The sequence below is a fragment of the Battus philenor genome, unplaced genomic scaffold (assembly GCF_028537555.1).
Source record: "Battus philenor isolate CCGP_79_NKW_IND1 unplaced genomic scaffold, ilBatPhil1.0.hap1 SCAF_9, whole genome shotgun sequence".
Lineage (NCBI taxonomy): Eukaryota > Metazoa > Arthropoda > Insecta > Lepidoptera > Papilionidae > Battus > Battus philenor.
In genome coordinates, this window is record NW_027181759.1 from 9,177,379 (window position 1) to 9,190,910 (window position 13,532).

A 13,532-nucleotide genomic window follows, 5' to 3' on the forward strand; every position below is an offset into this window, starting at 1 on the left:
AGAGGCCGGTCACGAAGTGTCGTTACATCTAATCGACGAAAGACTTTTCGAATTTAATTTTGTATATAATAATTGTAAGTTGATTAGTTAAGCCGACACACTGTTTTTTACAATATACTAGGTAATAAATTACATACCTGTTGTAGAGTATATAGTCATTATTTGGCTAATTTCTTCGCATACTTATTTGCCTCTGTTTTATGTAGTGGAAAATCTTGTACAGATTGAATGTTTCTACGAATGGACCGTTTCAAGTGTTACTCACAACCGGGGCGGAGGGAACGAGGCATTAGTTGTAGGCTAAAGGTAAATAGAAACGATTACAGCTTTTATTGGTTTATGAACACTTGTATATTTAAGAGAGTGGAGGTGTGCTTGTTCCCTCCAAATGTTGAGTAAATTATCCTAAAAATGTGACTTATTATTCTAGTGTTGTACCTACGTTTATTTGCATTACGACGTGAAAGTGTTTCTTTGTACAACTGTCTGTGCGGGCAACTATAGCTTAGCATATAATTATGCTTCTATTATATAAATTGTTAATGCTTGCATTGTTTTCTATGTCCAGTATGTATTAATTCCTTTGGCACAATAAACCGAGTAAAACAAAAGGGTCGGATTTTTTTAAATGGTTTATTTTTTATACTCATGCAGCAAGGAATCCTCCGTCGACGGGCAGCTGCACTCCGTTTATCATGCCCGCCTTGTCACTCAGTAGAAATATTATCGAGCTCACGACTTCCTGTACTTCAGCGAATCTGTAAAGTCATTCAATTGTTAAGAAGTAACCACTACTGAAGCGAACAGTGAGACTCGCGATTTACGCCCGCAAGTCATGCGGGCGTAAATCGCGAGTTCAATTCCCGGGATACTCTCTTATATAATTCACTCTTAGTGCAGTAATCATATAGAATTGCAACTGCTCAGAAGTTTCCAGAGAAACGTTCCTATTTTGATATATCCCCCCAAAGGTACTCTTGAAGCAGGCCTTGCCAAATTCGACGATTTGGGGGTGGTTCATTAAGTTCGCAAATTGGCGAGCAGAGGACAGCTAGTTAAAGTATAAATATATACTTTCGTTATAAAGTCTGTTCGACCTGTTACACAGAAAAATCATGTCTATCGACTTTAAAAATGTCTAAAATAATAGTTGTGATGCATTAGCCGCAATTACTGAGAAAATGAAATTTATAATGTGTCTAAAAATATATAAATAAAGGTGACGAATGCACAGATGTCTTTAGAATAGAAAACTATATAGTTTATTTTTGGTAAGTCCTTTAGTATGATCAGCAACTACAATTGTGTCTTAATAAAAAAACAATTGACAAATAAGAAAGGACAAAGAAAAAAAAAACGAAATATATTGCCAAAACCGAAAAAAAAATTGTCGCTGTGCATATATAAAGTAAAAAGTAAGTATTTGGTGTTTGATTTAACCACGATACAACGGAATTCTTGATACAAACGAAGATTCTACTTACACGTATTAAAAAATAATTATATTACTAGAATTAGTTCGTTGTTAATGTATCAATTAAATATGTAAAACATATTTGTACCTGCCGAGTGGAATTTTCGACATCATTTCTTGCGCTTTTTTTTGATCCGCCCATACCTCTCGGCCTAGTTCTGTTAAAACCACTGTAGGATTGACAGTGTTAACACGAATGCCATGTGGACCCAGCTCCAACGCCATTACTCGGGTCATAGCGTCTACTGCACCTTTAGAGGCGGAGTAAGCTACATGATCTTTGAAACCTGCCTGAAATATACAAGCTGTATGAATTACAATACTACCTGTGATTAAATAAATTATTAGATTTGCTAAATTGTCTAGATAGAGGGTACTTTGCTTTGCGTAAGTAAACTTACGGATTTGTCGAAAAAAAAAACAAACATTATTCAGTTTCACAGTGCTTTGTAGTAAAAAGCTGTGCTGTTGTGCTCAAAATCTAGTAATTGCTCTCAAATAAAAATAATGATTGTTGGTGTTATAATGAGAGTCTGATGCATTATTAACCAATGTATTTGACTGAATAAATCCAAGGATAAGTAAAGAAATATTTTGATGTAACTCCAATGCGAGCGTCTTGTGTACAACACATGTGAGATCAACTTTGAAACTTCTTACATTATGCGGCATTACATAGTAACTGCAAGTGAATTCTTGAACTGTGGTGTAATCAGGAGTTCGCTGTGTTGTAGCCAGCGTTAGTCCTAGTCCTTGAATGTTCTTTCGGAACTCAGTTCACGCGCTTTGTTTTTCTACAATAATGGCGCCAAATACCTATCGCCATAAGGCATTACGTTTAACCATGATATACATAAAGTTACCATACTAGAATCTACGTCTATCATACTTCAGTTAGCCCACGGGCCCGCGACCCGCTGCCGCAACGGATTTTGATACACAATAGTGTTCCATTTCATAGTCAGTATACTTACCACAGAAACTACCTAAAGCATTGCTTTGTTAATTATGATCCACACGTATATAACGTATAGTGAATTCATACCTTCGAAGCCTGCGACGAAATGCTGACTATGGAACCTTTTAATTTATTATCAATCATTTTCTTTGCTACGACTTGACTTACGTTAAGAATAGCTTTTGTATTGATTAAAATAGATCTGTAAAGAAATTGTTTTATTTATCAGAAAACTTCAGCAAATATTCGTTGTAATAATTTTTTTGGATGCATATTTAATGTTTTTTTTTTAAGTTACTTGGACAAGTATACCAAAAAATATCATGTACATATTAACTCACTTGTCAAAAGTGGACGGCTTACATTCTAAAAATGGTTCCATCAGACCAACTCCGGCACAATTAACTAATCCATGAAATACTCCCAATGAATCTACAACGGAACGCGTCGTATCCCAGTCACAAAGGTCAACGCAAGCTGTTTCAATAGAAGGGTATTCGCTTTTCAGCTTATAAAGGTTTTCAGCCTGATTTGACAATGCGGTAACAGTCGCGCCAAGTCTCCAAAGCTCTAAAACAACGCCTCTACCAATCCCTAAAAAATCACTAAAAATTACTCCAAAAAATTATAGACTTCAGAAACTCATTAATCATGCATAAGTAGGGACAGTAATTTAAAATTATTAAAAACTTTAATATATATATTTATATATATACTGCTAATAAATGCTAAATGCTGTGAAATTATAACCGAATAAACGAGTTTTGTTGTTGGGTTTTTATTTGGTTCACTAAATTGTTGATTACAAAAGTATAAATAAGAAAAGTATACATCAAAAATTAAACTGGGTGTACGACATAGTAGTAGCGAACACTATGTACAATAAAAAGTGAAACTGATTCTATATTGCACTGATTAATTTAAAATCAAACGTTATGGAAAAGCTACTTTAATTTTTTTAAATTACTTTTTATTTAATTTAAGATATTCGAACATGGAAGCTATTATAGTAGTATTTATACATACGCCAAAACGGCTCGCCGTGTAGGAAAGTTGACTGTCATGCAGACGGTTATAGAAGGCAATATTAAGTTTCATAAGCAAATCACGTCATTTGAACATCTGCCTTTGTCGAGATTATTCAGTAGACGTAATTAAGTAACACATTTTTACTTACTATGAGTAGAATTTTTGAAAACAATCACTCTCATTAACCATCTTGGATCGTTAAGTTTATCGACAAAAAATTTAGTTTTTACTATTCCTTTATATAAAAATAACTAGTAATATCGTTAAATTATTAACTGAAAAATTTTGCATTGTCAAAGAAATGGTATAAAGAAAAAATAGATAGATTTTTTTTACCTGAACAGCCGCCTGTGACCAATATTCGTTTGTCTTCAAAATACTTGTCCATTTTATTGAACAAATTGGCGTCCACTCTGCTATGATAAGTGCACAAATGTAATGCTTATCTTAAACAACTATAAACATTCTTATCTACAATCTAACTCAGTGGACAGTAAAGTTTTTGCTTAACTATGATAATTGTTGTTTTGTTATAAATTTTTGTAGAGGTCAGTGAATATTAGCAAAGAATAATATTATAAACGTATGCAAAAAATGATAACGCGCAAAGTATTAAGTTTTTAGGATTCAAAGCATGACTGGATACCAAATGCCTGTATATTTTCATAAATTGCCATTACATTTTCCTCTGAAGGAAATACGTGAATAAATGTAGAGCTCTTTGATTACATTAAGAAAATGAGATAAGGTAGATGAGCTTTTAAAGACTTTTCTATTTAAAGGATGACATTTTATTTGAATAAACATGAAACACATACTTACGTATTCCAATCTATAATTATAACGGATTGTGGATGATAGTAAAAGAATATGGGGAATTGTTATTAACAAAATGTCTTTATTTTCAATAAATTTACCCTTTATGGCTTACATACAATGGCAAAATTATTAAATACAATTTATTGCAAGTTAATTATTAAAAGATTAATATTATATAATTATTTTTCGACAGTAATATTCCTTTTAAATTAATTACATATGATTGTTGTTGCTCTTATTCTATAAAGCACTTGTTATGAAATTATGCTTAAAAAATTGCTTAAATGAGGCTTAAAAACTAGCTTTTTTATTTAGTCTTAGTCTCAGTATCACTTTTAAAGTCCTTGATAAATAATATTACAAGTCAAATTATCAATTCTAAAATATCATTCCAATTAAAACAAGAAACAAAAGTAATATTGAAATTCAGTAATCCAAAAATTTTTTAATTGCTTAGTTTGAGAAAATATTCGTTTTGTATTTTTATTATATGAAGGTCACCGTAGCTAGTCAAATAATTTAGTTAATAATTATCATACACATTTCAATGCTTTGTATTATAAGATAAACATGTTAACAAAAACAAAAATAACGAGTTAGAGGACTGGCAACATTACAAAAAGTTTATTTCGTAAAAACAGATCAGTAATACTCATTAAATACAAAGTTAGTAAAATATTAATCACTGACATAACTATGTAATTAGATAAATTCTTTGGTACCTAAAGTAACAGATTACATACACAATTAACAGATCTTAGGTAGCTGTTGTACATCATTAAACATTTAGAATAGATGATTTAATATTGTTAATGATGTGAATTTATAGTTTTGCAGAAATTATGTAGCTAGAAATCCCCCATCAATTGGCAATTCTACACCATTGATCATACTAGAGCGCTCACTCAACAGGAACACAACAGCGTTAACAACTTCAGAAACTTCTCCAAATCTGTAAACATGGTAAGGCAAATAATAAATTTGTTTATAACAAAACACCAATATAGTCATGAACAGGTTTGACAAATACCTTTGAAATAAACAAGAAATAATTAGGTAGAGATTGATTAATTAATAAATTAATAATAGTGTTATAAATGCATCAAATTATTTGGAATGTTAATTTTTTCTTAGTATAATAAAAATAATTCACTATTAATAGGTGCAGCAAAATGCAAGATTCTAGACTTTAGTCAATTAATAAATTCTAGAAATCCTAACAATAAAGTGTTTCTAGAGATATGTGGATTCAACCAAAGGCCATGATATGGATATCAACAAAAAACTTCTACTATGACAACTTACTAACAATTACCTGGTTGTGTGTTTAAGCATGCCATAGTATGGACCATTAAACAGTAGGGTAAAAATTTGGTTTAACAAACATTATTTTAAATTAAAATTCATCTTATTTTTCATAAAAAGGTAAGGAAAAAAATATTGGTGTTTTTATAAAAACAAAATTGTTATAAATTTATTTTTTATTCCCCTAACTAAAGACGTTCACTTTTAAATATTACTCTTAATTAAACTTATGTGGTCAATTATACAGTAAACTGTTAAAGACTTACCTTCCCAAAGGTATTTTGGACTTCATCTCTGCTGCTTTAACTGGATCTGACCATCCTACTTTTGCCATTGCAGTCATGATAACCGTGGGATTAACAGCATTCACTCTAATGCCATGAGGACCTAGTTCTAATGCCATTGCACGAGTTAAAGCATCCAGAGCAGCCTTTGATGCACTATAAATAGCATGGTCTTTTAGGGCAGCCTAAAAGACAATGTACTACATTAAAGAGACTCAAAGCCTAACTATATATGTATATATTAAATCTTAGCTATATATATATCTCACTTCTTTATATATTACAAATCATCTTTCAATTTCCAAGTAAAATAATTTAGTTTAGAAATATGAACTGTCACCTGGGCCATAAATAATTAGATTCTGAATATAAGAAGAAGAAAGAATATTTGAATATAAGAGTAAAACCTTCAAAGAGGTGAATATATAGTTCATTTGCTCTCAATTAATATATAGTACACTCTATCCAACAATCAATGGTTACAAAATTGATAAAGAATGTAATGATAGTACACTTAAAAACATTTTTAAAATTCAGATTACTACATGCATTAAAATAAATAAATGAATGTAACAAATTTCATAGTAACTTAAAACAGATGATTGGAAATAGATATAAACCCTTTTTACACCTATATCCATATACATAACAGAATTTTAATTATTTATGGTCCATGTGAAAGAAAATATTATATGGTGCGAGATAATATTCATATCAAACTTTTGTGATCCAATCACCCCATACATAACCAATTAAAAATTTTGTAAACAAGTATATCAGATGTAACTGATATATTATGGATATTTAATAAAATTAAGCCATGAACATGATGGAGTTGAATTGACATATTCAGTTGTTATAATACTAGTGCAAAATAAATATATTGTGTTCAGAACAAGTTTGCTTTTAAGTAGTTTGTGATAAAAGTCAATGAACTTAAATGCAGCACAAAACTGATAACAGTACAATGGAAAATAAGTCATGGTGATAAATGTGTTTTACACATATATTTCCATTAAAATAAAATTATTGATATCACCTTTTTAATAATAATATACACACATAATGAAAATAAGTCACACTGTTCACTCACATTTCAAGTTTCACGTAAAAGAAAAAATCTTACCTTTGAAGCTTGAGAAGATATATTCACAATAACACCATGAGTTTTGTTTTCCACCATTTTTCGTGCAACTACTTGACTGATATTAAGAACAGCTTTTACATTTATATCAAATGTTCTGCGAAAATATCAACAGTTGTAATACTGATTTATCTTATTAAATAATATAACAGATTTGGTAATGTTCATAATATATACTTGTCGAAATCTCCCGGCGTGCAACTGAGAAATGGTTCGCAAATTGCAATAGCGGCATTATTTACCAAAGCATCAAAATGTCCTAATGATTCAATAACAGCCCGAGTTTTTTCCCAATCAGCTAAATCCACATCAATAATATCGATGGAAGGATATTCACTTTGCAAGGTTTCTAAGTGCGACCTAGTTCTCGAAAGCGCTACTATATTGGCACCGGCTCGCCATAGCTCCACCGCAATGCCTCGACCGATTCCTGTAAAATATCAATGAAGGAATTATATACTCAATTACTAAAATACATCATGTTTACTAAAATATATCTATTTGAAGTGATAAAAACTAACCTTGTCCGGCGCCGGTAACAAGTATTCTCTTTCCTTTAAAAGATATCTCCATTTTAATTCTTTAAAAATACTAAATAAAATTCTGACTAGTTTACAATAAATTGGATATAACAATGTGTTAGCTGTAAAATGGAGCCGTATGACAAATTAAAAATATTATCATTACAGCATATGATGATAACTTTTTTAATTTTACACTAGTGCAACACTGTCTACATGGTTTTAAGCCAAAATATTTTCACTTCAACTGGTAATGTTATTTAAATAAAAAAGTACATGATATTATATTAGTATATTAAAAACATTCATAAATATACATATTTCTACCTAGTTATACATGTTGTATACATAAATATGTTGAATAATTTTCTAACAGTAAAATTTTAGATGACATTGTGGAGTAAAAAGGGTTGAGATTAAAGATTTTGTATTCAATGTATTTTATTGTAAATAATTTGATGCCTTTAAACGGCTAAATTATTGTAAATTGGATTTTACCACAATTTAGTCCTTTCCTATACATGCAAAATTTTTTAACAACACTTTTTCACTCACACACTCGCTAATTCTTGTCTTAAATATAACGAATTTATTGAAATTAAAACGTGCATAATGAGTAGAACATAATTTTAAAACACTGTAATTCTATTAAGACATGTAACGTATTTATTGATGATGTTAACGGTCTTTTTAGTTATACTCATAATGCAGTTATGGTATTTTAAAAAGGAATTATACTTTTATGCTAATGTAACTTATACTCTTTGATACAAATAATAATTAAATTATTTTAAATTTCCCCGACTCTTTTCAAATAATTTTTTACGCTTTTTCGAAATAACTTTTATAAATAAATGGATTTTGTTTAATTAATAATATTTCTGTGGTAATTAAGCGTGTAACCGTGCGGTAGTCATTTATTTCATTTTTAAAATGATTACCCTCTATTATCATTGGTTAGTTTTAATATGATATAAGAATAAATACACTCTCCGTCTGGTATTATGCTCACACCGTCCAAAAAAGAAACGACGCCGGCCTTCTGGCGTCGCCGCCGCGAACAGCGTGGGCGATCCGAGATAGGATCAGTATCCTACCTTAGATTGCCGAGTGGTCCACGCTGCCGTTAGTACATAACTCTTCATGCATCACACTTCAGCAACATCGATTATACACGCGCACTAACCGTGCGTTCTACCGGCCAGCATGTCCGCGACCGACTGTGTCTTCGAGGGGCCGACCAGGTTGTTCCTAGGTTGTTCCCGTGTTCCTGAGCATCATCGTCGTCGCTCTCCATAAGTCTCACCACCGTCCCTGATACGAGTTCCGACACTCAAACTTTGTTAAGTTTTAAAGTTCACGGACCCCTCCGTTCCGTGAACTCATACAGATGAAGCTGTAAAAGCCGCAAGGCTAACAGCAACAACTTCTCCAGAAACAATACAACAATACAATACGTATTATGCATTACACATGCATTATCTATGTTTTCTATGTTTCCATATTGCCTATATGTAATTGAATTTAAAATAATTTATTTAAACGGTCTTCCCAGATTTCCCCATAAGAGAAATTCTCAATAATCCAGAACATACATAATGCGACCTCACCTTTGTGATATTCTGGTTGTTATCGTTTTGAACACAGACAACACTAACTTTAGTGTGGGCTCTTAGTAACCAAATAGAAATAATTTTGTCAAACATTCATAAATATTTGATTAACTAATATGTAGTATTCATAGTAGTGGTTTGTAGTCCGTGTTTGAACTTCCCAAAATCCCAAATCATTATCCTATTTTTTACAAAAAATAAGGCACAAGAAAAAAAGGAATTTTGAATGAATTTAGAAAATAGAACCAGAGCCCTAAACAAAGTTTCTTTCTATGATTGTTAAAAATTTGGAAGACTAAAATATTATTTAACTATTTTTCCTTGCGTCTCGCTACTTTTTTTACTATATATGAATTTTATAGAACTGCATCGTGAAACGTTCTTTTACCTCTGTGCGAAGTGACTAACATCTGATCAGGATATAGGGGAAATAAATAGATAATAATTAAAAAAATAATTTATTAATGTTTAACAACTTAAATCGTTTTACGTAGCAAGAAATCCTCCATCTATTGGTAGCTCTACTCCGTTAATCATACTTGCTCTGTCGCTCAGTAAATAAAGCACCGCATCTACTATTTCAGACACCTCTCCAAATCTAGGAAATTTAAAGTTAATTACATTTATTTTATGGTGTTTAGTTTTTTAGTTACTTTTTTGTTCAATACAATCAAGACGATACAATTTTTTTTTTCATTCACAAATTTTCTTTTTGAAAATTAAATGTATCGTGAACAAATAAAATAAGGCTGTCGTAACAGAGTCAGAACATGTGGGGCCAAATTTTGAGGGTTGAGACTTGATTGGTGAATTTATAGATTTCAGATATTAATATTTTTTGATAAAATCAATTTTTTTAGTAAGAAATATTTTTTTAATGTATAATCTTCTTTGTTGTGTACCTTTGATTTTAATTTTTTTTACATTGCACTAAATTGGTATACTCTTGTATGAAATGGCGCCACATTCTGTTTTGCCCTGGGCGGTCAAAAATCCAGCCATGTACAAAGATACTTTGTTCGTTTTAAAAAAAAATTTAATATTGCCTAAATTAATGTTGGTTATATAATAAACATTACCTTCCCAGTGGTATCTTGGAAAGCATCGGTTCAGCTTTCTCCGGATCTGTCCAGCTAACCCGACCCATAGTAGTCATGACTACGGTGGGGTTGACAGCATTTACTCTGATGCCGTAAGGTCCAAGCTCAAGTGCCATAGCACGCGTCACCGCGTCTAAGGCCGCTTTCGAGGCGCTATATATTGTATGGTTCTTAAGTGCTGCCTGTCAGAGAAACTTCCATTTATATATCGATTATTAATATATTTCATATTAATAATCGATTTGTGTATTAAATATATTTACTGCACAAGCAATTTATTTTATTTAATAGTCTGTAGAATCGTAGATGTGTAATAACTAAAAAAAGTACAATGGGCGGTCTTATCACTGAAGGCAAGTTTCCTTGTTCTATGTCCCTAAATGTCATTAAAAAGTATATACTAATTTCAATGTTTTAAAATTATGTAAGTACAAATGTAGTACAGAACTTAGTGCCGCCTGAAATTTGGAATAAAAATTTTATTAAAAAATATTAACCTTGGAGGCTTGTGAAGAAACGTTAACAATGGCTCCTTGCGTTTTGTTTTCAATCATTTTCCTTGCAACCACTTGACTGATGTTGATGACCGATTTCAGGTTAATATTCATTGTGCTAGATTTCAACAAAGTGTAATTAATTTGTTTGTTTTATTATAACTATTTTTTAAAGATTTGTGGATTGTATATACAGCTTGATTGGAATTAGGTTAGTATTTGTTAGCTCGTTTGCTGTCTATTAATGTGTTATACATTCTTTTCAAAAGGAAAAAAAGGTTTCAGAAATAATAAATATCGTAAATAAACATTATATAAGGTAATTTTTTTCCAAAATTCGGAGACTGTACCGCATGAAGTTATTAACCTGTCGTATTCCAATACAAAAATAAATTAGTGTAACATATTTCAATGTGATCACTTTATATAGGATGATTGCAAATAGGCGTAAAAGCTTTATTGTTCAATCGTCAGCAAATAAGATTATACTATCTATTCCTAATCATCCTGTATACATTAGATAAAGGACAGAACAAATTGCATACTTATGTTAAATTTTTATGTATGTATAGTGAATTAGTTATATGTAATTATTTAAATAAGCGTTTATTAGCCAGTATTTCAAAAAATACTTACGAATCAAAGGCTTCTGGTGTGCACTCGAGAAATGGTTGATTCGTACTAACACCAGCGTTATTAACAAGGGCGTCAAAATGGCCCAATGACTCGATGACTTCTCTTGTCTTCTCCCAGTCACCAACGTTTAATTCTACGATGTCGATGGAAGGATATTCGTTCTGTAGTGATTCTAGATGAGATCTGGTTCTCGACACGGCGACAACTTTTGCCCCGGTTCGCCATAGCAGTTCCGCTATTCCACGACCGATTCCTACAAAATGCATTTATATAATTCTAGAATGTTTGCTCTAATCAATGAATTTTCAACAAATATAATACAAAATTGAGCTTCACTTGTGGAACCTATATAATATTAACCTTTATATTATTCGATTCTCTAGAACTTCTTTATGATAGCCCAACGTTTCACGACATTCATATGTATGAAGACTAGCTGCGTACCGCCCGCTTCGCGTGTGTCCACACTTCCTTTTGTAATTGTAATTTCATAAAATTTCAATCACTTCTGGTTGGGTATAGAAATATTCCTACCGATTTTACCTAGGTGGAAATAACTTCTATATATCTTTCATATGAAAAAAAAATTAAAACTTGAATAGAAACTTCAATGAATAAAAAAATGCTTTGTTATAAAAGGTATATCAGTAATTTCTAGAAAGGTTTTTTCTACAGGGCACTATGTTGCACATTTTCTGTAGCTGATACGTAAACCTTTACATTTTATCGGCCGTTTCCCCGACCCCGATTCACAACCGTCGCCAGAAGTTACGCCTGAAGTACAACAGGACTATAACTTATGCGTCGCGCGATTGGTGATATCTGTATACTGTATACTGGTATTATTCCCGCAAATGTAAAAATAGTCATGTAACTCATGCGGATTACTTCACATCCCAGTTTTTTCTCTCAATTAGAATAAAAACTGATCTTTACTACTAAGTTTCTCGAATTTTAAACCTCTTAACCAGGAGTCGTAAATGGTAGACATTATTATTAGGTACCAATCGGTTTCCTACGGGACGAGATAAACGAAAACTTTTTTGGAAAAAAACCACCAGCGATACAAATTAGAATTAATAAAAAAAAATATCGTTGTAGTAATTTTATAAAAACTCAACAAGTAGATAATTGTGCACAATGACGATAAAAAACTCGACAAGTCAATAAGCGTAGACAGGTTCGTGCAAAATAATCTGTTCGAATATAAATCTGTGAGGCGCGTTTTGACTTTTTAAGTATTATGACACGATTTTTTGATTTATTGCTCAAAATAGTTTATCCCAATCCTGATTCCTGATCCGATCGATTTAAGTAATGAACAACTGACGTGCTTATGTACATTGATCATTTATATGAATTGAATTGCATATCAAGATCCGTATGAAACAGCGGCAATAATTCTCTCATATGTTTGCGCTTAGAAAAAACACGTAAGCAAAACACCCTAGCGTAACAGATAAGTATTAATACAAAATATATTTATTTTTTTGTGTGTATATTAGTATTAGTATATATATATATATATATATACACATGTGTGTGTGTGTGTGTGTATGTATATTTATGTACATATCGATACATGTATGTATAATATATATTATGAAAATACAGTTACTTATTTAATACAATAGTAATAACAGAACGGAAACAAAGAAATAGAAAATTAATGCGATAACCTTAAAAATTTATCACAATAAGTTTCAAAGTCAAATGAAATGGATTTAAATAAATTAATAAATATGTATACATTCATATTCTGCAGTCTACTTCACTGGTGATAACATACATGTACTCTCCTCTTACCTTGACCTGCCCCCGTAACAAGAACTCGTTTTCCTCTGAATGATATATCCATTATTATCTAAAATTAAGAGAACGTAAGTTTATTTAAAATAAATATCTTTTTTATATAATTCAAACACATTTGCCTTTAACAAATCAGATATTTAAGATAAAATATCTTGCCTTTCTTATCGCACAGACACTATTTTTCCGAATATTCTTCGCCGACTAAGCTTCGTATCTGTGTACGTGGTTAGAAATTTTATGACAATATTATAAAATATCTTATCGCTTAACCTTAAACTTTGTAAGGTTAAGTAATCTAAGTGACATAACAGTTTTATAGTAAATCTATGGTGATTTAAATGTG

The 13,532-nt window shown here is 31.2% G+C and overlaps 3 protein-coding genes and 1 long non-coding RNA gene across 4 annotated transcripts; 1 reads left to right on the forward strand and 3 right to left on the reverse strand.

Annotated features, from left to right (window-relative positions):
* Positions 1-623: 623 nt before the first annotated feature.
* LOC137932363 (D-erythrulose reductase-like) lies at positions 624-3,906 on the reverse strand. The gene is made up of 5 exons (XM_068775968.1): positions 3,798-3,906; positions 2,774-3,026; positions 2,520-2,634; positions 1,563-1,765; positions 624-758 (listed from the first exon to the last, which is right to left on the reverse strand). Exons 1-5 carry the CDS (start codon positions 3,847-3,849, stop codon positions 647-649), a joined length of 735 nt encoding a protein of 244 aa, XP_068632069.1. The 5' UTR covers positions 3,850-3,906; the 3' UTR covers positions 624-646.
* A 480-nt stretch (positions 3,907-4,386) lies between these two features.
* Positions 4,387-7,699, reverse strand: LOC137932364 (D-erythrulose reductase-like). Its single transcript, XM_068775969.1, has 5 exons — positions 7,535-7,699; positions 7,191-7,443; positions 6,996-7,110; positions 5,852-6,054; positions 4,387-5,232 (listed from the first exon to the last, which is right to left on the reverse strand). Exons 1-5 carry the CDS (start codon positions 7,584-7,586, stop codon positions 5,121-5,123), a joined length of 735 nt encoding a protein of 244 aa, XP_068632070.1. The 5' UTR covers positions 7,587-7,699; the 3' UTR covers positions 4,387-5,120.
* On the forward strand, positions 4,917-5,666 carry LOC137932365 (uncharacterized). Its single transcript, XR_011109081.1, has 3 exons — positions 4,917-5,041; positions 5,110-5,243; positions 5,518-5,666. It is a non-coding gene; the product is annotated as an uncharacterized lncRNA (long non-coding RNA).
* A 1,892-nt stretch (positions 7,700-9,591) lies between the features above and the next one.
* On the reverse strand, positions 9,592-13,422 carry LOC137932116 (L-xylulose reductase-like). The gene is made up of 6 exons (XM_068775691.1): positions 13,346-13,422; positions 13,184-13,241; positions 11,378-11,630; positions 10,745-10,859; positions 10,227-10,429; positions 9,592-9,745 (listed from the first exon to the last, which is right to left on the reverse strand). Exons 2-6 carry the CDS (start codon positions 13,233-13,235, stop codon positions 9,634-9,636), a joined length of 735 nt encoding a protein of 244 aa, XP_068631792.1. The 5' UTR covers positions 13,236-13,241; positions 13,346-13,422; the 3' UTR covers positions 9,592-9,633.
* Between the last annotated feature and the right edge of the window lie 110 nt (positions 13,423-13,532).